General features: G+C 49.6%; 1 protein-coding gene across 5 annotated transcripts; it reads left to right on the forward strand.

Moving 5' to 3' along the window:
• The first annotated feature begins 4,127 nt into the window (after positions 1 to 4,127).
• FAM76A (family with sequence similarity 76 member A) lies at positions 4,128 to 19,979 on the forward strand. Of its 5 annotated transcripts, XR_012653115.1 has the most exons (11): positions 4,128 to 4,253; positions 5,443 to 5,507; positions 6,335 to 6,389; positions 6,958 to 7,110; positions 8,005 to 8,162; positions 8,710 to 8,796; positions 9,446 to 9,577; positions 14,620 to 14,755; positions 15,223 to 15,324; positions 16,526 to 17,605; positions 17,913 to 18,002. XR_012653115.1 is itself a non-coding variant. In XM_075047600.1 (10 exons), exons 1-10 carry the CDS (start codon positions 4,173 to 4,175, stop codon positions 17,997 to 17,999), a joined length of 1,056 nt encoding a protein of 351 aa, XP_074903701.1. In that variant the 5' UTR covers positions 4,128 to 4,172; the 3' UTR covers positions 18,000 to 19,979. The 5 variants fall into 5 exon arrangements, 4 of the variants coding, with proteins under 4 accessions (XP_074903701.1, XP_074903700.1, XP_074903703.1 ...); XM_075047600.1 differs by lacking the exon at positions 16,526 to 17,605 and having other exon boundaries at positions 17,913 to 19,979; XM_075047599.1 differs by lacking the exon at positions 17,913 to 18,002 and having other exon boundaries at positions 16,526 to 17,906.
• Positions 19,980 to 22,306: the final 2,327 nt, after the last annotated feature.

Genomic DNA, 22,306 nt, shown 5'->3' on the forward strand with positions numbered 1-22,306 from the left:
TTTTGCCAAGCATGGCAAAGAACAACCACTCTGAACCCTGCATTTTATTGAAAGCAAAGCTGGTCTAAAGGTATGCATTTAAGGTTTCCTTAGGAAGAGGCATTTTGCCTGCATACCCTGCATCTCCATCTTGCCAACTATGTAGGAAACTCCCCAGATTTGATACCTTGATGGTGAAGTATCAGCTGAGGCTGGTTCTTATGGGGAGCGAGCACTGCCCTGAGAGTGAAAGTTGACAGGATTTGGCACCTACTTCCCATATGCCCCCTTGAGAATCCCATCTTTTTCTTGGTCTGCAGCATGAAGTAGTTCAAGATGTCTCCGGAGGTCAGCTTCATGCTGAAAGCACAGGACTGAAGGTAGTCCTCAGTGGCGAGCTTCCAGTCCTGCACCCTGTCTTCTGCTCAGTATTTCTCATGGTCCTCTGCTACTTTCAGGGTCTCCTCCTTGTTCAGCCACCCCTACTTGACACCTGCCAACCAAGAGGTTGGTGCTCAGGTGCTTAAACTGGGCATAGGTAATGTCTGCCTGCAAGCAGATCCCTTTAGAAGCAGTCCAAACTGATGGTGGCTTTCATTCTGGAGGTGGGAGTCCATTTGGCCACCTCACAGGCTTTCCTGACCCTCCAAAAGCTCGTTTGTCCTGCCTCATGCTCTCTTGATGCTTCTTTAAGAATTGACCCATGAAGATGCTCACCAGATCGCCTCCCAGGTGAGTGTCCCCAGCTGTGGCTTTCACCTCAACAACATCCCTGTCTATGACGAAGATGCTGATGCTCCTCACGGCCCCTATTAAAGATGAGGACATTGCGCTCTCCATCAGGGTGATGGAGGCTGTAGACCAGGGCTGCTGACGTTGCCTCATTGAAGCCCCTCACCACAGTGATGCCAGCAATTACCCCAGCACCTTTGGTGGCCTGGTTCTGGGAGTCGCTGAGATAAGCTGGCACAGGGACAATCACTTCTCCTGGCTGCCCCGCATCAACTCATCCCCTGGGATGGGAATGGGAACCTTGGGGCAATCCTGGCTCCACGCTGGGCTCTGATCCACCCACTCTCGCAGAGCCCAGCACCGGCCAGGACATGGGGAGCGAGCTGAGACAGAGCATGCTGCCGCAAACAGCTCCCGAGAGGTGTTTTGTTTCCAGTGAAACGGCCTTTCTGTGGGTGAGAGCATCCAGATCTGCGGGATCAATCTGTCCACACATCCAGAAATTCAGGGTGGGCTGAGTTTGCCAAGCTAAATTATTCTCCGAGGAAGGGCGGCTGGGATTTCAGCTGGGTTTGGTTTTTCGCCCTGCCCTCGGCTGTCCTGGATACAGCACTTCCCTCCGGAGGCAGCTGCGCTCCAGCGCAGACCTCTGTGCAGCAATGCCAGGTGGCCAGAAAATGTGCTCCAGCCCAAAAGCTGGCTGCCTTTCAGTGCTGGATGAATTATCTGTGAAAACCTCTTACGGCTCGCACAAAACAAGGTAATTATTCAGCAAGCAGGGGACATGGAGAGAGCCAGAATATGAAAATATTATCTGTTAGTGATTTACAGAGAACCACAGACGGTGTCAAAGAACAGCAGCTGAATCAAACTTGCTTTGGCAACTTCTTGGCTCCCAAATGCTCCAGACGACCCGGGAGGGCTGATCGTGAGCTCCCAACAACACTCCTACACTCCGGGGAAGGGGCTCCTGGGGGTCTGGGTCTCCAGAGCTGGGTCAGGACAGAGCCAGGCGGTTCACAGAGGGAAAGGACATGTGTTACAGAGCCCTGAGGTTTTAGGATGGCAAAGACTAGGACCCAGGAGGAGGCCATCTCACTTTTGCTATATAATACAGCAACTGGAGCTTTTTTGGGGTACAAATGGTTGCATCCAATGTGATCTGAACGGTCTTTCAAGCTCTGCAAAGCTTGCTAGCGAGGCTATCCTGGAAAATCACTGAGGCAGTGGCTTTCTAAACGTTTCTTATTACACTTCCTTCGGTAGCAGCTTTACAAATGCTCTTCCTTAGCCAAATGTTTTTCCCTTGGCGACCGTGACTGCTCTGGCAGGTTTGTTGTTCACATTCTGAAACGAAATCGTTCCTTTTCCTTCAGCTCGAGAGGTTTGCAACTCCTCCTCCCCCCGCCCTCCCCCCTGACTTTTAGGAGGTTTTATTTCTTGTAACAGATCGCTGGCGGCGTTTACGTTTTCCAGGTGCGCTGTCAAACCCCAGAAAGCTGGGCAGCCCCAGTCCTCCACCTCCGCCTGATTTCCCCAAGAACCTCTCCTCGGAGCATCGCAGCCCCTGAGCAGCGAGGAGGGTTTTGTTTAAAGCCATCCGCCGCCTCTGCCAAGCTCTGCCTTCTGCCTTTACCGACTGGTATTTCCCAATCACAATCTAGCATCCAGCACAATGCAACGAATTTCATGAAATTAAGTATTTCTCCTACACACAGCATATTTGCCCGGTGATTATAACTAGTCCCCGAGGTAGCCAAGCACAGCAGAATTTCAGTTTAATATGCACACCCACGCAGCCTTACTAAAAACCCAAGACACTCCCCCGGTCCTTCTTGGGAAAGACTGAGCACTGCAGTGAGCATCTCATATTTCAGCTTCACCACTTGTACAGGCTAGGACTGGGAATACTCTGTCATCTGGTGTAAAGAAAGGTGGGGAAAGAAGTTTACCAAAGATTTCAAGGTATCCCTTACAGTCTGAGAGAGAGAAGGGTGTAAGAACACAGGAATGTCAGGGAACACAGGCACAAAAGGGAACAGTTCACACCGCCCTGGGTTTATTAACACAACTGTGAGTAGTTACTGCCTTTTGTTCACTCGATCGTGGATCTACAGAGCGAACTTTTAACTCCAATAGCCTTTGATTCCCCCATTTGTTCGGGCAGACAGCATATCCGTAAGCTCACAGCACCTGTTTTGTGTCACATTGTAAAAAATGACAACTCCTTGATTAAAATAAATGAGCAATTATTCAGCGTGTGCACAGCGTACGATCTGCCCTTGCTGCAGCGACTGGAGTCCAACCTCGTACCTCAAATGAAACGGGGGCGAATCTTCCCAGTGTCTGGAGCCGCGAACTCCAGCACCCAAGCTGTGGCGTAAACACAGCAAGCTGCAGTTTGCAACGCTGACCCTGCCCCAAACCAGAGGCAGATCCACCCATGCAAATCACAGTCTTGGCTGTGCCTGGGACTTGCAGATGAGCAGCTGCCCTAGCAGCGGGCCAGCAGCTGCTGGAGTCAGAGCAAAGGGGGAAACAAGTTCATGTGAAGGTTTTCCTTTCGCCGCAGACGCTACCTCCTACCTCATTCTCCCTTCCTCTTCCTCCAATTCTCCTTCCCTCGACCTTTTGGGCACAGTTCTCCCTCTGCCCCTGCCCTGCCTCCGTCTCCAGCCCCTGTGGCTCTGCTCCCCCTCGGCTCCGCTCTCCCGGTAGAGACACCTCCTGCTCCCCACGCTCTTCTGCTCCCTTCCTTCCTCCAGACCTGACCCTCCTTCACCCACCTCCGCAGAGGCCTTCCCCCACCCCAACCCCCTAATCCAGCCTCCCTTCCTCCTCCGGGCCGGCACCCTGCCCCTCACCCTGCCCTCCCCTAACCCACACACCAGCTACGGAGCTCCCTTTCGCCTTGCCCTGGCTTAACCCTACCACCACCCCCACCTCCTTCGCCCCTCTCCCGGCCCAGCTCAGCCCCTTCTCCCGGCCTTGGTCAGGCCCAACTCAGCCCCTTCCCCAGGCCCGGCCTAGCCCGGCCCAGCTCAGCCCCCGGCCCGGCCCGGCCCCACTTCCGGGTCCCCTCCCGCAAAGCCTTGTGGGCCAGCCCCCACCCTGCGCGATCTCGCGTGACCTCCCCAGCGCCGCGCGCGCCCCCGAGACGCGTCACGCGGGGGTGGGGGGGGGCGGCAGGGCGGTTGCATCACCGCGGTGCGCGCAGCGCTCCCCGCGTGACGTCAACGCTTCCCCTTCCCCAACGCCCGCGGAGGGAACGGGCGGGGGAGGGAAGCGGCGCCGCCCCGCCCCTTCCCCGGAGTGACGGCGCGTAGGCCAATGAGAAGCGGCGGAAGCGCGAGTGACGCGTCGGGTGACCAATAGCCAGGACGGAGCTGGTGGGTGAGGGCGGGGCAGGGCGGCCGGGCGGCCGGGGCGGGCTGGGCTGCGCCTGTCAGCGGGGCGGCGGGATGGCGGCGCTCTACGCCTGCACCAAGTGCCACCAGCGCTTCCCCTTCGAGGCGCTCAGCCAGGGCCAGCAGCTCTGCAAGGTCCGGGGCGACCGGTGGGGCCCGGGGCGGCCGGCGGGGACGCCTGGGGGAAGGGGACTGGGTGGGGGCTGTCTGTGAGGGAGCTGCTTGGAGGGGAGGGGGGGCTGAGGGGGTGAAGGGCTGACTGGAGCGTTGTTTGTGAGGGAGGGTGGGCAGGGGGTGTTTTTAAGGGGTCTGGGGCTGTTTATGGGGAGGCCCTGGGGGCATCTAGGGGGTCTGGGGCCTCGGGGTGGCTATCTGGGGCCTGAGGGTATGGGGTGGGCAGTTAGGGGCTGTGTGGATGGGGCCCTGGAAGCATATGGGAGGTTTTGAGGGACTGGAGGCATGGGGGCAGCTGGTAGAGGTTGGGGGCTGTTGGGGGGTTATGATGTTGAGGGGCTACTTGGGGGAGCTGTTTTCCAGGGGGACCTGAGGGTATTGAAGGCTGTTTGGGGGTGCTGGGGGTATTTGGAGGGCATTGGAAAGGGAGTCATGGGGCCATTGAGAGGGGAGGTGGGCACTGTTTATGAGGGAAGGCCTGGGTGCAACTGAAGGGCTGTTTGTGAGGGAGGCTGTTAGCAAGGAGAGAGGCCTGGGACATTTAGGGGATCCCAGGGTGTTTGGGAGTATCTGGGAACATTTGGGGAAGGTCTTATGGTATCTTGAAGGATGGAGGTAGGTTTTGGGGGAACAATCTGAGTGGGTGGGGAAGAGTGAGATCAGGGATGAGGTGGGGAATGAGGGGCAGGAAGTAGAGTAGCCTGGGATCGCTGAGGTAGATGGAGCAACGCAGGTCAGCATAGGGGAACCTCTGAGGCATGGGGTGAGAGGAGAGCAGGGCCAGAGGCACTCCGGGCACAGGAAGCTTGTGGAGGGCAGAGGTGTGAATAACTGTGGCAGGACTCTGTGTTCCTGCCCTGGGAGGTGAGGCCAACCACCATGACCCTTGTCTGTGGGCGTTGGGCACAAATAAGCCCTCGTTACGAATCTCAGTTTAATTCTGGCTCACCTGTGACACATGCCGTTCCTGTCACCCTTCCTCTGCTCTCAGCCCTTGTAAGAGCAGCATGACTGTACAGGGAGGAAATGTTTTGAGTTTGACAGATGTTTGTGCAAGTGATGGGAGTGGAGGTTAGCAGGTGATCTTGGATTTTGGAAAACGGTGTGTGGGAAAAGCACTGCATCTCACTGAACGCTTCTGTTGTTGCAGGAGTGCAGAATTGCGCATCCCATTGTTAAATGCACTTACTGCAGGACTGAATTCCAGCAGGAAAGGTAAATGCCCGTTGAACTGGGGACACGGATGTTTTCTTTAGAGCAGACGCACCCGGGGAACTGTAATGTTTCCCCATCTTCGATGGCTGAGCCTTAACCTGTAGATAGTTGCTGTGGAAGAGTTGGGGAATCTTTGGCCTTCTTCAAAGATTTGCTGGGCAAATTGGTGTGCCTCTGCGGTGTCCTTAGTTTTGCACCTTTTGCTTGGTTTTTATTTTTGGTCAGTGCTCAGATGCATCTTCCAGTGAAGGATCTAGGTGCATCTTCCCATGAGTTTTCCTCTTATCTGATTTCTGGTGTCCAAAAATTATTTCCTAACGCATTTCATTTAGCTGTGCTTTTGCCTTTTTTACATTTTAGCAAGTTATGTAGCTTACAGAGGAAGCATTGGTAAACCCAGAAGCTGCATGCAGGCATTGTGGGGGGTGTTCTTTACTGTGTTTGTTGGACAAATACACCTCTGTCCTGACCTGCCTTAACCTCATCATCCAGAGCAGACCTCCTCCACAACTGAGGCTGTCACCAGTGCTGAATCATGCCTGCTGCCAATTAGCTGGTGATCAGACTCCTGTATTTGTAAGGACAAAAAACTGGTGTCATCTGGGGACGCCTTAATTAAAAGATACCTCCTAGCAGTACCACTTTTTGGCAAATTATCCTCAACCAGATGGGGATAGGAAATGCACTTTGATATCAGAGTCCCTAGTGAAGATGAATACAGTCTCGCCACTAGAGACGGAGCCTAGGGGAGACTGGGATCCTAACCACAGAGGTTTAATTTTCTTTGGGGAAGTGTTAATAGAATGATCTGTCCTTCTTTTTAACAGCAAAACCAACACAATATGCAAGAAGTGTGCTCAGAACGTGAAGCTCTACGGAACAGTAAGTGAGCAGGGCTCATTCTCACCAGCCTCTTCTCCTTTCATCCTTCTTGTCTTTATCCTGCTGAATCCCAGAGCAGTTTATGGGCTGGCTCTGTTGTAATAGCATGACTGATCAATAATACGCAGGTCTCTCAAGCGTGAAGCTTTTACTTTTTTCTCTTCTTTTAGTACGGAAGAGAGCAGCTCTGCATCATTTGAGGCCAGGAAATGAACTATTCGATATCCAGCAGAAACAAGAGCTTGCTCACACAAACTGAGATTGCTGCAGGAAGCAGTGATAAATCTTTCTTTCCTACTTCACTGAAAAAGTGATTTTGATTGTTTCTATTTTAGTGATATGTATTTTCTAAAGATTTCATAGCACTTGATAAATGGTCTGGGTGCCATGGCTAAGTATACTTAGCTAGAGACTAGGGGTCCAAACGTAGTTATTTCTCCTGGATCAGCATTATACTTAGCTTGGAACGAGGAAACAAAAGTTTTGAAGTGATGGGGAGAAGGAGAAAGAGCAATCTATTAATGTAATTAGAAGACACTGCTGTATCAGTTGTTCTTCTCTCTTAAAGCCAAAACCCTGCCAGTACTGCAACATTATAGCAGCATTTATTGGAAACAAGTGCCAGCGTTGCACAAACTCTGAGAAGAAGTATGGACCTCCGCACTCCTGTGAGCAGTGCAAGCAGCAGTGTGCGTTTGACCGGAAGGATGATAGAAAGAAGGTCAGTATCTCTGTAAAAGGAGGCCACAAAGGTAACAGGGCTGATCACAGTGATCATCTGTCCATCTTCTTCACATACTCTCTAGCATTTCAAAAGGGGGTGTCTCTTGGTTATAAAATATTTTTCTGGAGTTGAGCTTTGCTGTGGGAGCTGTGTTTTGGAGCTGTTTAATCTTTGAGCCCCTCTGCTCCTTTGCCAGATCTACTGAGAAAGATCTCTTGAATTTGGCTGAAGGGTAGGTGCGCTGGCAAAGGAGAAGGGGCCTGGGAGTGAAATGTGAGGTGCCTGCTTGGGGAGAGGGATGGGGAATAATACTTGTGCCATAGCCTGAGGAGCTGGAAGTGTCATACCTCCACCAGGAAACCCATCCCATGGCTTCTGCACACCCTTTGCTTAAGCAACATAAGTGCTCCTTAGGAGGTGTGTATTTCTAAGGCCTGCTTCCTGCAGGCTATAAACACCTATTGTTTGTGTGGGATGCTGCACTGATAATCCCTGTCCTCCTGCTGATCCTCCTCGAGCAGAGACCCTTGCTGTTTTCGTCTCCAGTGACTACCCTGTCAGGTACCATTCCCTGGTGTTGCTTTGACAGAATTCCCACTAGAGTTAGCCTGTCCTGATGAACGGGTGCTATAAGAAGGTCTGTAAGCAAAGCTTGGCAGAGACTGTAGTTAACAATAGACAAGCTGCTATTAATGAGTACTGGCTGCGTTGCACTAGCCATGCCAGATGTACTTCTTACTCTTTCCAGGCACTCACGGGATCCTTTTTGAGTCGCTGCTTGTTTGTACGTGATCTTAAACCTGAAGGTTCTTCTTGTCTTCTCTGTGTTTGTTTTGTGGGCAGGAAGCAAGACCAAAACTTCTCCCCCTCTCTTTCTCTCTCACCTCCCAGGTGGATGGAAAGCTGCTATGCTGGTTATGCACCCTGTCCTATAAACGGGTCCTACAGAAGACCAAAGAGCAGTGCAAACACCTGAGCAGTTCTTCCCGGGCCAGCCTGCAAGAAAAGGAACAGTACAGTAGGCTCAGCAGTGGCAGCCACTATAACAGGTAACCTGCGCAAGCTTTTTTTGTTGTGCAGGGTGAGCTTGCCTCTGGGGTGAGAAAACGGTGCCTTGCTGCTCCACGCTCCTTAGGTGTGCTTCCTGAAGTAACTGGGAGAAGTGCCTGGGGGCTCGGTACCTTGGTGATGGGTTTTGGCAGTTGTCTGTTGTTGAGGAGAATCTGGCTAAGTCAGGCTTTGCTAGTTTGCAAACCCCCCTGTACTGTAGTCAGACTTGTAGTCCGACTGCTTCTTAGTGATTAAACTTAGTGAACTTGTACACAATTAAAGCTAAATTGCATTTGTAAAATTTAATGATTGAAATGTAGATTTTAAGCACGAGTTCTTCACCTACATACTGATCTGACTGACGCATTGTTTTCTGTTTATTTTTAGTCTCCAGCTACTCTTCAAGGAATGAGTTTTTTATCATTCTTTCTTGCTCTAGGAAATATTGTTTTAATAGGTTCAAAGTGGGTGGGAATATTTATCTGCTTCTCTGTCTTAGACTGCAAGTCATTCAGCTTCTGACATACAATTTCCTTGTTTTTCTAGCCAGAAAACCTTATCCACCTCTTCTATTCAGAATGAAATCCCAAAGAAGAAAGCCAAGTTTGATGCCATATCTGCCAATGGTGACAGGTGAGCCTATTACATGGGGAAATTGGGGGTGGGCGGTCTTGTTTGCTAAGTTTATAGAGTTCTGTGTGAATAGCAGGAAGCTCTTACGCTAGAGCAGGGATCTTGGGCTTTAGGACCTCGAGGGGCTGCATTAGCAGCTTTCCAGAACCTGGCGGGCTAGTGTTACTTGGCATTTAGGCATAGGTTTGAAGAAGAAAAGAATACGTAGTGCCTGTACCTGCTAGAATAGAAACTGCTTGTTGGCTGAACTCCCCAACAGTTAGAAAAACTGCAGCCAGATCAGCTTTATCCTGTCTGCAGTTACAGGGAGAGGGGGGCTGTTGGCTGCGCTGTAGAGTCAAGGTCTGCAGGTTTTGTGCTTTTGGGACTATCAGACTGATCTGCAGGGAGATGGCCTCAGAGGAGAGGATCAAGACCCACCTCCCGCTTCCCCTCCTGCCTTCTGGGGGAGGGACGAGCAATCAGACAGCTTTGCTTGAAAGCGTCCGATCCCATTCTGCTGTCACAGTTTGTGCTGGATTATGTTGACGCCGGCTGTGTGCGCAGCAGAATGGGAGTCACTAGCAGAAACGAGATTGAGATGGATTTTTATTTTTTATGGTCTTGTACATGCATATTTTCATTCCTGCCTTTCCTCTCTGATTCTCAGCGTTCCTTCCTCTCCCGAGATGCTTTGTCCCCCTATCCAGAGTGCCCCGTCCACGTTGGCGCAGTGGGCTGCTTCCCAACAGAGTCTCGGTGCCCACCATTGTCCTGTTTCTCAAGGCACTGACATCCTGAAGTGAGATCACCTGTTGTTTTCTCCCCTGTTGCCCTCCCTCCCTGGGAACTGCCTCATAATGGAAACTGTCCCTCTCGATGGATCTCTTTCCAAACAGCAGTGAATTGGGAGCACGGACCAGAGCATAGGCTCGTTAGTGCCAAAGGGTCTGTTAAAGCCACTGGTAATTAATTAATCGCTACCTGTCTTGAATGTCTTTTCTTTGAGATCACAGATCGCATCTCTTGATACTATTGATGCCTCTTCAATGTTTGTACATATGTGAAATGCTACGATGGGAAATAGAACTTAAATAATTTTGTAGGGCCGTGTTCCCACAGAGTGGTCTACAAGACAATTTATCATCTGAACAGTGTTTTCAGTTAAAAGTTGGAAAAATTTAAGGATTAACTGTGCCTTGGGAGCTGTGGCTGAGCACAGAGCAGTCAGAGAATTCATCTGACTGTCTTCAGTGCTGGTGGAGCCAGAGGAGAGACTGGAGACAGGTCCCTGGTAGAACTAGTGCAGCCCATCAGTACTGCTGCATCTTTCCCTCTAGAGAGGCTCCTGCTCACCTACTGAGGCTGCTTTCCGGGCTATAGGACAGCACCAGGTATTTTTATCTGCTTGCTAAAGCCTGGGGTGAGACCTAACAACTCATTGTAGTACCTATGCTGGCTAGAAAAATATCCAAGAAGCAAAAGGTTCCATGCTCTGGCATCAATTGCTCAGCCATTCGTTTGCAAAACAGGAGCATGTATTAGAGGAATCAAATGCCTTCATTTTGCTCTTGTGTCAGATGTTGTCAGTCTGGCTCCTGCCAAGGCTGTGGTCCTTGCCACAGACTTTTTTTGATGAATCCCAGTAACAAACTGTGTGTAATTTTAGCAACTACTGAAGAGCTCCAGCAACGTGCTGTAGAAAAGGCAAACTGCAGCTGCCTTAAATAGACACATGGCTGTGTTGCTTGTGTGGAGTAATAATGGTGGTTCATTAAGTGTGTTTTTGGAGTTGCTGTGTTTTTTTTGTGAGAATGAACCCCACAAAACCCTCCCCTCCTGCACCATTTTCTGTAAGATTGTCTCCCCTAGAGTTAGCCTGGAGTCTGGCTCACAGCCTGAGTGTGGAGTTAGGGTCTGCTGCAGTGCAAGGATGTTTTCATCAGCAGCATAGTCTGGAGTCGGGTGATACACAACCAGCACCTCTTTGCTGCTGAGATCAGCTGCAACTTTCTGTACAGTGTGTCTTGGCTCCAGCCAAACTTCTGATGCAGCCTTCAGCTGGGCAAAATTTGGGCACACTTGAGCTCAGTTGACTTTGGCTACACCTCCAACAAGCATCCAGCTTATCTGAAACTGTTGGTCCTTTTTGGATACTGTTGGAATTCCTTTACCATGTCTTACTGAATTCCCTCTGTATGTTTTTGTTTACATACTTAGGAGTGGATGTTGGTCCCAGTGGCTGTGATGTGGGGACTCAGCGATTTCCAGTGGTCATTTAATGGGTGGCATTGAATGGCTCATTCTGGGTGAGCTCTGTGAGGAGCTAACAGCACTGGCCCTGCTACACATGGAGTAGGTTTCCCCCGCAGTGACTCTTAGCACATCTTGCAGCAGACCTTGCCCTACAACTCCTGCTGTCCTGCCAGTGCCCCTCAGTCCTGGGCTACCCCTGTGTGTGTTGAGCACCTTGACTTCACCTCCAGACTCTGGTGCTGTGCTGGTCCTGATTCGGGCGGTGCTTGGTGTCCCCTCCTCTTGTGCAAGCACTGCCAGAAGTGGTTTTGTTACAGGCTCTGCAGATGAATATGCTGCAGTCCCTTCTCCTATGACTAGAGACAAGGTGCTAAATTGTGCTTTTAACACCAGGCAATGATAAGCGCTACTGACTGAGCTGGCTGGGGGAGAGAGCAGTGATGCTGGAGGATGCTGAGCAGCAAAGTTCATTTGGTAAAAAGATTCTCATTTGCATAGAAAAGTCCTGGCATATGCTTAAAGCACTGGGACTTGGGCTGAACTGTGCCTGCTTTTGGTGGTGTTAGAGGAAGTGTAAGTTCAGATGCTGGTTCCTATTGGCCTGGATGGATTTTTGCAGATGGGGGATATTTTTGTCTAAGGTGAAACTTGGATGCTGGTTTGGTCAGCCTGCTCTGTGCCTCTTTACGCTAGTCTGACTTGAATAGCAAAATCTTTAAGCTTGGCATTTGTTTTGCCTAATTTCAGCCATTTAACAGGTGTGGAGTTTAAGGCAGTCATTTTGGTTTCTTTCCCACTCAATAGAGAGAGGCAGGTGTCTTTGGAAGAGCTCCATTTTTTTTCCTCTGTCTCCATTGAAAGCAGCAGGAGCTCATCAATTCACTTTAATTAGAGGCGTGCATTTTAGACTGTTCGAACATGGAGAGCACATGTTCCCCTGACCTATCGCAAGGGGCTGGGATCCTGGGTATGGAATTTATTTGTAGGTAAAATGGCTCTTTTTTTTTTGGTTGGTTGGTTGGCTTCATTCTTAATCTGTTTGTTAAAGGAATGGAGTGGCTTGTATTTGGCAGTTTTCCTTCTAATTTTGGAGTCTCAGGCTGCTTCCTTAACGTGGGGTTAAAGACAGAGAAACCTTTCATTACTAACTTGTCAGTCTTTCAAAAAAAAAAAAAAAAAGAGGGGGCGGGGGGGAGAAAGCCGCTTCTTTAATTAGCACCTTAACACATTTGAGGGTGCATTTTGCAGCAACTGGACAGGAGAATACCTGCCTGCACTCATGTACTTGACAGGAGGGGATGCCTGGGCACTCTGAGCGCACCGTTACCCACTTGTGGGTGCAGACCCCAGGGTCAGGAGGAGGCCCTCGAAACTCTGGGGTCTGAGTGCAAGAGCAGCTCTGTGGAAGGCTGGTGGCCCGCCTGTCTCTTCTCCCCGCTGGGTGGCAGGGCCGGCTCTCACCTTCCTGGCTCCACAGTGTGCTTTGCAACAGGAGCTGCCAAGGAAGGAATTTTTCCTGTCGGAGCTGCTGGGAGCTGCTCAGGGAAATCTGAGCATCTCCCGGCGCTCTTGATCACCCCAGGATACAGCAGGAGGGAAGCTTGCCTGGGCAAAGGAATGCTGTAAGCAAGAGTTTGTTTTTAGCCAGAGGGAATCAGTGAGGAAGCCTTTTTTTCTCTGTGGAGGCTGCTTTTTTTTTTTCTTTCTTTCTTTCTTTCTCTCCTCCCCAGCATATTTGCACTGAGTGGGAAATTAATGCTACTGTTAGTAACATGCTTGCACACAGAAAGGTGCTGGAGCACCCACCATCATCTTGCACAGCCTCCACTTGGGGAAACTGTACTCGGGAACAGTTTTAAAATGGAGGTATTCTCTGCTAGTGTGCGTGCATGAACCTCTTCTGCACTTGAGAGCTGCCCAGCGTGACAAGCACCGTGGTAGATTCAGTGTACCAGAGACCTGCCACATCTTATGGTGTGGGCTCTGCTGTCAGCATGTTTTAACCATGCAAGACTCTTCCACCATGGGCTGTCTCCTACAGACCCTCAGTTCTGAGTTTTCCTTTGCCAAGCTTTCTCTCCCAGTGCTGCAGGGCTATCCTGTGACTTTCAGATCTGTGAAGCTGCCCCTGCTTAGTTTCCCTCTGTAGATCCCCAGCACAGTGGTGGAAAAAGCCTTTTCTTCTGCCACATCCTTGCTAACCAGTCCAATCAATGCAGACTGTGCTTTTAATGAGAAAATGGATTATTTCCAGGCACTAGAGGAGACCCCTGTGTGAGGTGAGCAGCTGGTACCCTCTGCCTCAGTGTACAGATGGGGGACTGGAAGCACAGAGGTGGCAGCATACTTGAGAGAGGCAGCGGTTTGGGTTCAGACCATGCCTTCCCCAGTCCGCTGCAGCTCCCAGCTTTAGAGCTGAATGCAGGCTTTAGGACATGTGTTGACCTACTCTGGAGGCTTTAAAAAAATGTCAGGCGTCAGGTAACCCTGGCTATTTATCTTTATAGCAGCAGTGCTGTCTGATAACGGCCAGACTTGAAGTAATCTTCTAGGTGAAGCTTTGTTGCCTTATTACTGTTAAATTTTTATACAGCAATTTCAGGTGTGCGCGGCTGGGAGTGTGCTGCCCTTTTAGCACCAAGAGATAAAAATCAGGCTTACCATTACAGCGGTAAGGAACAGAAGGCAGGCAAAGATCAGGTGAGCCCCCTGGTCCTGTGGCTGCAGCTTATTGTATCGTATGATCTGAAATACTGCTGTAGCGCAAGAGTGTGCGTGGGTGCCCAGATCACTGGGTATCTCATGGGGAGCTTTTGAATTACCAGTGCAGGAGAGTGACTTAAGCCAGATAAGTTTTTGGCTGGCTGCATAGGTTTAGAGTACCTGGTGGTACACAAGTGGTGTGCTCAGCTATTTCTCTGTCTTCCTGGAGAGAGTCTTTTCTGCTCGGAAGTGGTAATGAAGCTTCTTCCTAAATTGCTCTATCATGGTGGAATCAAAATACAAAAGTCCAGCATGTCTTTTTACCCCTTTTCCCTGCTGAGGACAGTGCTGACTTTAATCTAGGTGTCTCCCTTTGCTTTGTTTGTTTAACTTGGAGGTTATTTGTTTCTCTTTCACGTTCCCTCCTTGCCAGAATGTTTGTTTATATTTAGTGAAAAGTTTTGCTGTACATCCAAGGACTGCCTGTGAGCAAAGAGAGTTCCTAAGTGGTTGCATAAAGTTTCATTAGCTCTCTGCTGTCCTGAACTCTTTGGTTTGAAAAAGGATCCTTACTGTTTGAATGGTTGTTGCAGACACTGGCCGATGGTCACCCATAGCAGTCCCATGTCCCTGCTGATCATGCAATAATACAATTCAATATATCATGCTTACTCCCTGTTGCCTGTCATACCATGTGTTTCCCAAATTCCATGTGGCCTCCAGGGCAGGGATACAGGTAACACCTGCATTCAGGGAGTGTTTGGAGGACACAACGTGTATCATGAAATGATTCCCATTCTCCTTCGAATGCCATCTGTGGGAGTTTCCCTGCCTCTGTGAAAAGAAGGGGTCATGATGAGAATCTTTCCCTGTTCTTTGCTGCAGTTTTTCTCCGGACCTCGCCCTGGACTCTCCTGGCACTGACCATTTTGTTATCATTGCCCAGCTGAAGGAGGAAGTGGCTACTTTAAAAAAGATGCTGCACCAGAAAGATCAGATGATTTTGGAGAAGGAGAAGAAGGTACAGCCCTTGGCTTGCTTCCCCCCCACAACATGCTGACATGTTCACACAGATCACACTCCAGCAGAGTCTGACTTTTTATCTTGGAGTGAGCAAGACAATTTCTGGCTGTTTCCAGGCTGCCTCCTTTCCAAAGTGGAAGAGGCTTTCTGGACCCACCCAGGAGATCTCATTTCATAAAGGGTCATTTTCTGACCACTGTCTCGGAGACCTCCGTGTGGGGGCAAGACTGAGGAAAAAACACGCTGCTTCTTGCAGAAAGACAGTCCTGGCTGCTCCCACTTCTCTGTGCCACTCGGCGATACAGTTCTGGTCTTGTTGCACTCCCTCAGCCCACCCCAGCACGTTTCTGAACTCATCCAGTCTCACACAACTTCTGCAGAGGCATTTTCTGTGACAGGGTGCGTCTGGGGTGAAGGCATTAATTTCTTCTTCCAGCTCACTTGCTCCTTACTGCTTTTCTGCAGATCACAGAGCTGAAAGCCGACCTGCAGTACCAGGAGTCGCAGATGAGGGCAAAGATGAACCAAATGGAGAAGACACACAAGGAGGTCATGGAGCAGTTACAGGTGACAGCATTTTTGTTTTAATTTGCTGAGCTGTGCTGTACCCAGGAGTGACTGAGGACACTCCTGATCAGAACACCCCGTGAGCTTCTGCACACACAGCTCTGCTAACGCTTCTCAGCCCTGTCTTAAAGCCTCTCTGCTCTGCCAGGCAAGCCCCTCCCCAGCTCTGTACCAGGCTGCAGTGCATTGTAACCCCTATTTATATCCTCCTTGCTGCTCTCTACTTGGGTTCAGACTTACTGTATTGTAAAGTGCTGTGTTGTGTCCCCTATGGACTAGATGGTGACCATCAAACTCATTTTACCTATTGCCAAAATCAGCTTTGAACCTGTTTCTCCAGATGGCAGAACCTCTGTCAGCTCCCTGCACCACGTAGCTCTTATTGTGATTTATGTGACCAGTAAGCAGACAGAACAAAGCTCAAGAAACAATTGGCAGTTCCTTTAGCACTGTATCTCTGTAGTCCAAATAAAGAAGTCCCTGAGCTGGAGGGAACAGGGAGAGCAGGATTCTTGTCATGGCCATGGAAACGCTAGGCAGACTATCAGTGTGAATACACTCTGAGCCACCAAAGAGATCAGGTCAAAGGGGAGCTGGTTACAGGGAAGAAATCAGACACAGAAATGAACTTTGCACCCTTTAATTACTCTGGGGAGTGTAATGATCTAAAGCCCTAGCGATGGAGAAATGGGAGGGGATAAGACAAAAGGCTTGTATTCCCCCTGAGAAAACAGCCCCTCCTCCATCAGCACACACCCAAGTTAATTATCAGAGTGGAAGACGGGTTTTGGAGACTACAGCTGCTCTCAGAAAGCTGGTGCCTGCGAGATCCCCTTCATGATGCACATTCTTAAGCACTGTAAGCCTGTCTGAAGGTTGGAATATCTGTGCGGTGTGCCGAGGGCTGGATGTGCTTCCTGCTCCTCGTGAGCTGGGAGACACTGGTGGTTTGTATTTGAGGGACTGATGACAGCCAGAGCCTTCTGTCTCTCTTCTGCTTTATTGATCCCGCACTGCCTGTGTCAGCCCAGAGCTGTTTCTATCTTGTAGCTTTGGGTGGCCTGCAAAGAATCAGCTGGTGTTCTCACTCCAGTTCTGAATAGACAATTTTCCATTAGCGCAAACCACCACTTTTTGGTTGCCTTGACAGCCTTGGCCGTGAGGTCAAGGACTAAGTGGGAGGTGACCCCTCTCCTTGCAGTGGTTTCCCAAGGCAGGGCATGCTGGTTGCTCGGTGTGCGTGGGAACAGTATACCCTGCTGCTGCCTTTGCTGTAGCACAAGGAGGACGTCTGCCTTGAAAGCTGTCGGACACCTTCCAACAGTCTTAAACTTGCTCAATTCTGAAAAGAAAGAGGAAGCATCAGATCTACGAGCAGGTTTGCCTGCAGCCACCTGCCTTTTCTGGGTGGAGAGGGGTTTGCATGTCTGTGCTGTTCTGTACTTAGCTCGGACTGGGACTGCCCTGAACTCGTTCTCTCTGGTGTCCGAATGTTTTACTTCAGCTGGTATTGACTGAGGCTCTGGAAACTCTCTTCACTGACGGCAAAATAAAAGTTCAAATCCTCTCAGTGTATTGTAGGTGCCTTGAAGTGTTCATACGATTTGCTTTTTGAATGTGCTCTTGGTTTTTATTATTTTGTCTTTGTCTTTTCATGGGGGGAAGCAGGGGTGCCTGTATTCTTCCAGCCTGCAGGAGGCAAAAGAAGCTGCTTTACCGCATGCAGCAGTGGAGCAAAGGGTTTAATTCTTCTAATAACCCTTTGCATATTCATTCATTCACTGGAAACCAATGCAGAAGACCTGTATCTGGCTTCACATGGGTTTTACCCCTTATCCTACAGCTATAGCATGATTTACTTCATAGGCTGGAGGAGAGTGAGCTCAGAAGTTTGGTAAAAGGGGCTAGAGAGCCTTGTTTGTAAGTTGCCATGATTTTTAATTAGGTGCAAACAAGAGAGACTGTAAGTTACTACATGTTGGTGCTCTGATGGGTTTGGAAAGCTCCCAGTAGGGATGCAGGGTCAGTACAGAGTTGAATCCTGGTAAAATGTTGGTGGCATGTGAAGAAACGAAGCGTGAAGCAAAGCTGGAGAACAGTGAACTGATCCACCCTGCTTTTTTGAGAGTGTGGGATAGGGGAAGTTGGCCTTCAACTCACTAAGACAAGAGTCAGGATGGGGGCTTGAGTCTACCAGAGTTTTACTCCATCACTTCTCACGTTGTCAAAGCACGGTGGCCGGTGAAAAGGGAAGGAAGGAAAGCCAGTCCCGCTGACCTTGGTGAGTGTCCTTGACTGGTTTAACACGAGTTGCGCATTTGTCACCTTTCACTGTGGAAGCTGTTAACTTTCAGCCCACTTCTCAGTTACAGCCGAGGGACGTGAGGGGGAAGGGATGGGAAGAGCCCTTTTAGGTGGTTAGAGATGAGATGCCGGACTTGAGCTCGTGCTGTGATGCCGCGCAGCAACGTCTACCTCCTTTTTCATCTGCGCGCAGGATGCCAGCAGCTTCTGTCCAGGCAATTCTAGGATCCCAAGAGCTAATGATGATCCGTGCCATTAAATACCCATTTTCACTGTGTTTCCAGGCCAAGAACAGAGAACTCCTGAAGCAAGCAGCTGCCCTATCGAAGGGCAAAAAGCCTGAGAAGTCAGGAGCAATAACCTCCCCTTAAAACCAAACCCCCAATCTGGGAGCTTTCCCCAGCATTAGCCAAGGAGTCTAGGAGGCCTGCCTGATTGCTGGAAGCCAAAACCTCAGTGTTGTCACTATCCCACTGCTGTGGACTCGATGGAAACGCCTGGTGTGTGTTGCCTTTCGACAGCATGCTTGAGCGTGTCTGGTTTCGATCTCTGTTGAATACCGGTCTGTATCACGGTGATCCATGGGGAGAGGTCCCAGCCATCCTAAATCCCTCCCCGAAGTACTGCTTTCTGGAAGAATTTTTTTCCTAACCAGTTACTACCACTGCCAACCCTTTCTATTAGCAAACAGGAACCTGCTGCATTAGAGACTTCTTGCTGGTTCCCAACCTGCTGCTGTGAGGCAATAGCCGTGGCCAGTTGTTGTGCAGATAAGACGAGAGCTGCGTGTGGTGGGAGCTTGATTTTTCTTGAACTGTTCCCTCTTCAAAAGGAAGCCGATAAATCACCAGCCCAACAGATGTTACTGGAAGGTTGTGCCACTGCTGAGAACGGTTGATCCAGCTTTTTGAAGATGCTTCCAAAATGGGGGCTATGTATTTATCTTGGAGGTTTTTTTGTTTTGGTTTGGTTTTTTTCTTCTTTTCTATGTCAACTTGGCAAACCAAACTGCCTGGTTTTGTGTTTTCTTGTTTTGTTATGATAGCTTTTGGCTTGGGAGCCAGAGTGTAACGATACAGACCCAAACCCACCCCATAGCCCCCCTGGTGCCCTGGTTACTTGGTGACCTTTGGGGCTTTGATGACTTTTGCAGCTTGGTGTGATCAAGCGTTTCTTACTCCATTTCTTTACACGAGGAGAGTTCAAGGCTTGGATGTTCCCTCGGCTCCCCTCAGTCCCTGGATCGAGCTCGCCCTCTTCTCCCCCTTTCCCTGCCCCATAGCTCCCTTCCAGATGCAGAAGTAGGGGCTGGGTTGGCTCCAGGAAAGCGCTTACTCAGGCAGCGACCCAAGCCAGGGATTGTTTCTTGGGGCTCTCCAGGGACTTTTCTCACTGCTGATTAAAAGCCAGCAGAATAAAAAGGGCTATGAAAGTTCCCTGTAACAGGGATGTGCTGCTCAGAAACAGCACAGAGACCACAGACCCTTCCAGCGAGGCCAGCTGGGCTGGGTGCTCCCCAGACTCTGTCTTTTGGGGCAGGGAGTGGGGGAGGAATAAAAAGCACTTGGCCACTGCGGGGGGGGGCATAAAGCACCACACAGCTCTCAGCTGGCAGGAGCGCTCCTCAGCATCCCAGCACCAAGCTCCGTTCAGGGTGTAAAGAAACATCTCAGGGTTTGGAGACCCTCGGGGCGGAGGAGTAGGGGATGAAACCTCTGAAGGTAGGTAGTGAAGAGGAGAAACTGCCCTTTTGAGGCAGGGCCAGCTGCTCTGTCAGGGTTTTTATTAAGATTTTAACTAGAGATTGTGATTTTTATTTTTTTTTCATCTTTTTTTTTTTGTTACTAAAGACGACTTTACTCAAAGGCACTTTTTTTGATGATGTTGGCTTCCGGCATGGAAGGAGCACGCTGCAGCATCAGACACTCTGCCATGTGGTTTTTTGTTCTTTTTTTTCTTTTTTTTTTTTTTAAAGAGATTTCTGATGTGAAAACAAGAAAAAAAAGAGAAAAAAAAAGTTGTTACACTTTGCTGGAGTGTGACAGCAGGAAAATACCTAATTTTATACTTCACACGTTTTTAGAAAATGAGGTGCATTGGTGGGATTTTTTTTTAAATGGGGGCTTTGCTTTTTCGCTTCCCTCAAGATACAGAAATAAATAGAGGGAGAAAGGCCCTGTATATACTATTATGGGTTTTTTTTAATTGTGATAAATTGATCATGCAGTTGAGTAGCTGATGATTTGTAGTAATAACATTGTTTCTTTGTATGTTTGTAATAATGGAGATTTTAAAAGGGATGCTTTGATTTGTACAAAACTCTGACAACTGTAAAAGTGTTTTAAAAGATCCTCACCTGTGTCTGATACTTTCTATTTGCCTTAAAGAAAAGGGCGGGGGGGGGAGCAACCAAAGCACCCTTCCCTGCCTGGAACTGATTTATCTCCTGCTGACATCTGCCTGGTTGAAGCACCAGTCGTGCTGCTTTGGGGTCTGGTGCGTATGGGAAGGAGACGGCATTTTTCTATTGTTTGCTTCGTTCCTACTTTTGTTTCTATCTTTAAATCCTCCCAATCAAGCCTGTTGCTAGGATCCTCGTTACTTGGTTACATCCAGCTTCCCAGGACCCATCCGGCTGTATCCGATGAGATCTATTCTCTATTTTCTTCCCCAACGAGAATGAAGACAGAGCACAGAAACAATACTTGTCTTGGTAGGAAACAAAAAGATGAGATGGTAAGGGGGTTCTTTCTTTTAAGATACAGATGTAAGCGAGGCGAGTAAACACCATTTCTGTCTCTGAAGTCTTCCCCCATCTCAGCCATGAGTCTGGAGGAAAAACAGGTTGGTTGGCCTGGTTTTTAAAGCTTTTAATTTTCCACCAGAAATTTGGTAGCGAAAAACTCTCCGGAGATTTCCATTTGGAAATGCCCCTGTCGCTGTGGGAGCTGTAGTTCAGCATGTTGTGCTTTCCTGGTCTGCTGTCGGTGCAGCTGGCCAGGGAGACGAGCAGCGCCGTGGCACGCCGTGCTTTCCTCTGGCAGGGCAGGAGCTGCTGTGTCCTTGAACGTCTGTTCACGCAGTGCTGCTTGTAGCGCAGGGTGGGAAAAGGCAAACCCTAGCTCTGTTGGAACACCATGGCAGCTTTTCCAGCTCAAAATAATCTTTCCATATTACATTTTTCAAAGCCCGTAATTGCACACAGAACAGCCATATTTCTGGGAATCAGTTGTGACAAATACCCAAATTCATAGTTAAATGCGGGGAAGAAAAATAGTTGCTATGAAATCTTTCTTGTCAGTGCTATCCTTCCCATCTCTTTGTTATTCTTCACATCTCTTTGGCTTCTCATGCCTGTGAAAGCAGAGGCTGTTGTGCACTGGTCGGAGTTTTCATCCCGGGTTTGCCGGATTTCAGCCCCCTGACCTGAGAGCCCTGTTGAGGGAGCAATGTCCTCCTGCTTGAAGCACTGAAGCTATTGTAGCCTCACCAAGTTTCTACAACTCGGGGTGATGCCTCGTACAAGTGCCTGTGCTGGGTGAGGCCAAAAATCTGGGCTAGTTCCCTAACCCAGGCAGGGAGCCCTAGACTCAGGCAGAGGCTGCTGGGGATACTGGGGGAAAGGGTGCAAAATGAGGATGGTGTGTTCAGTGCATCCTTCACACTGGGTGACGTGGAGGCTTCCTGAGCTGAGCATTGCATCTGTGGCCTTGAGCAGCTCCTCGTCCCTCCTCCTTAGGCTCATTTTCAGATGAAGGTGCCTAAATCACACACTCGCAGCCTGCCACGACTGCCAAGTGGAAGGCTCGCCCCGTGTGAGAAGGTGAGCTTGGCAGCTCTTGCCCAGTTAGTGCTGCCTAAGCGTGCCAGTGGTGCTTTGCGTTTACGGGGCGCTTTATCTCTGCTGAGCGCAGCACAAACCTTGCCTATCCTGGAACGTGCCCAATTATCCTCGTTTACAGGAGGTCGGTCGGGAGATAGATGAGAGCTGATCTGCCAAAGGCTGGGCTGCGAGTCAGTGGGTAGAGCTGGAGGCAGCCGAAGATCCTTGCGCTCCACCGCTCCGCCTCCCGTGCCGTGTCTCCGAGGGGCTGCTCTGTCTCTGCCCTGGCAGAGCTGCAGGGAGGATTTCAAACGGGTTGCAGGCGATTTTTGCATTTCCCAGCCAGACCTTGGGTAAGAAATGGCTGGCTCCTGCCTTTATCTGCTAGCACATGCTTCCTTCTCTCTGTGGTTTATCCACTGCTTCTAAAGCAGTTTGAATGTTTGCAGAAGAAGATATATTTTGGTTTTAATTTATTACGGGTTGTGATTGCTTGATTCCTATTTCAAAGCTTTAGGAAAATATGGTTTTGTCAGTAACTGAACACACTTGAATATTACATACTCAGCCACCTGCTAGTAATGAAGTCAAGGTCAAAAATGAGACTTCCATTTTTTTGGTCAGTGTTTTTCCAGATTCCACTTGTTTCAGGTGAGCTGATGTTTGGCTGCCCCTTGCCTGCTTCCAGCAGAAACCTGTCCTGCAGATGCAGAAGCTCAAAATTTCCAGAGTGCTGACCTGGAGAGCTGGAGGTGGTTGGGTTTTCAGGGCACAATGAAAACCTCTTGCAAAGCATTTCCTGCGATCTACTAACCAAGAGGATTAGATTTTATTTTTTTTTTTAAGTAATTGCTT

This window comes from Buteo buteo, chromosome 16, assembly GCF_964188355.1.
Source record: "Buteo buteo chromosome 16, bButBut1.hap1.1, whole genome shotgun sequence".
NCBI lineage: Eukaryota > Metazoa > Chordata > Aves > Accipitriformes > Accipitridae > Buteo > Buteo buteo.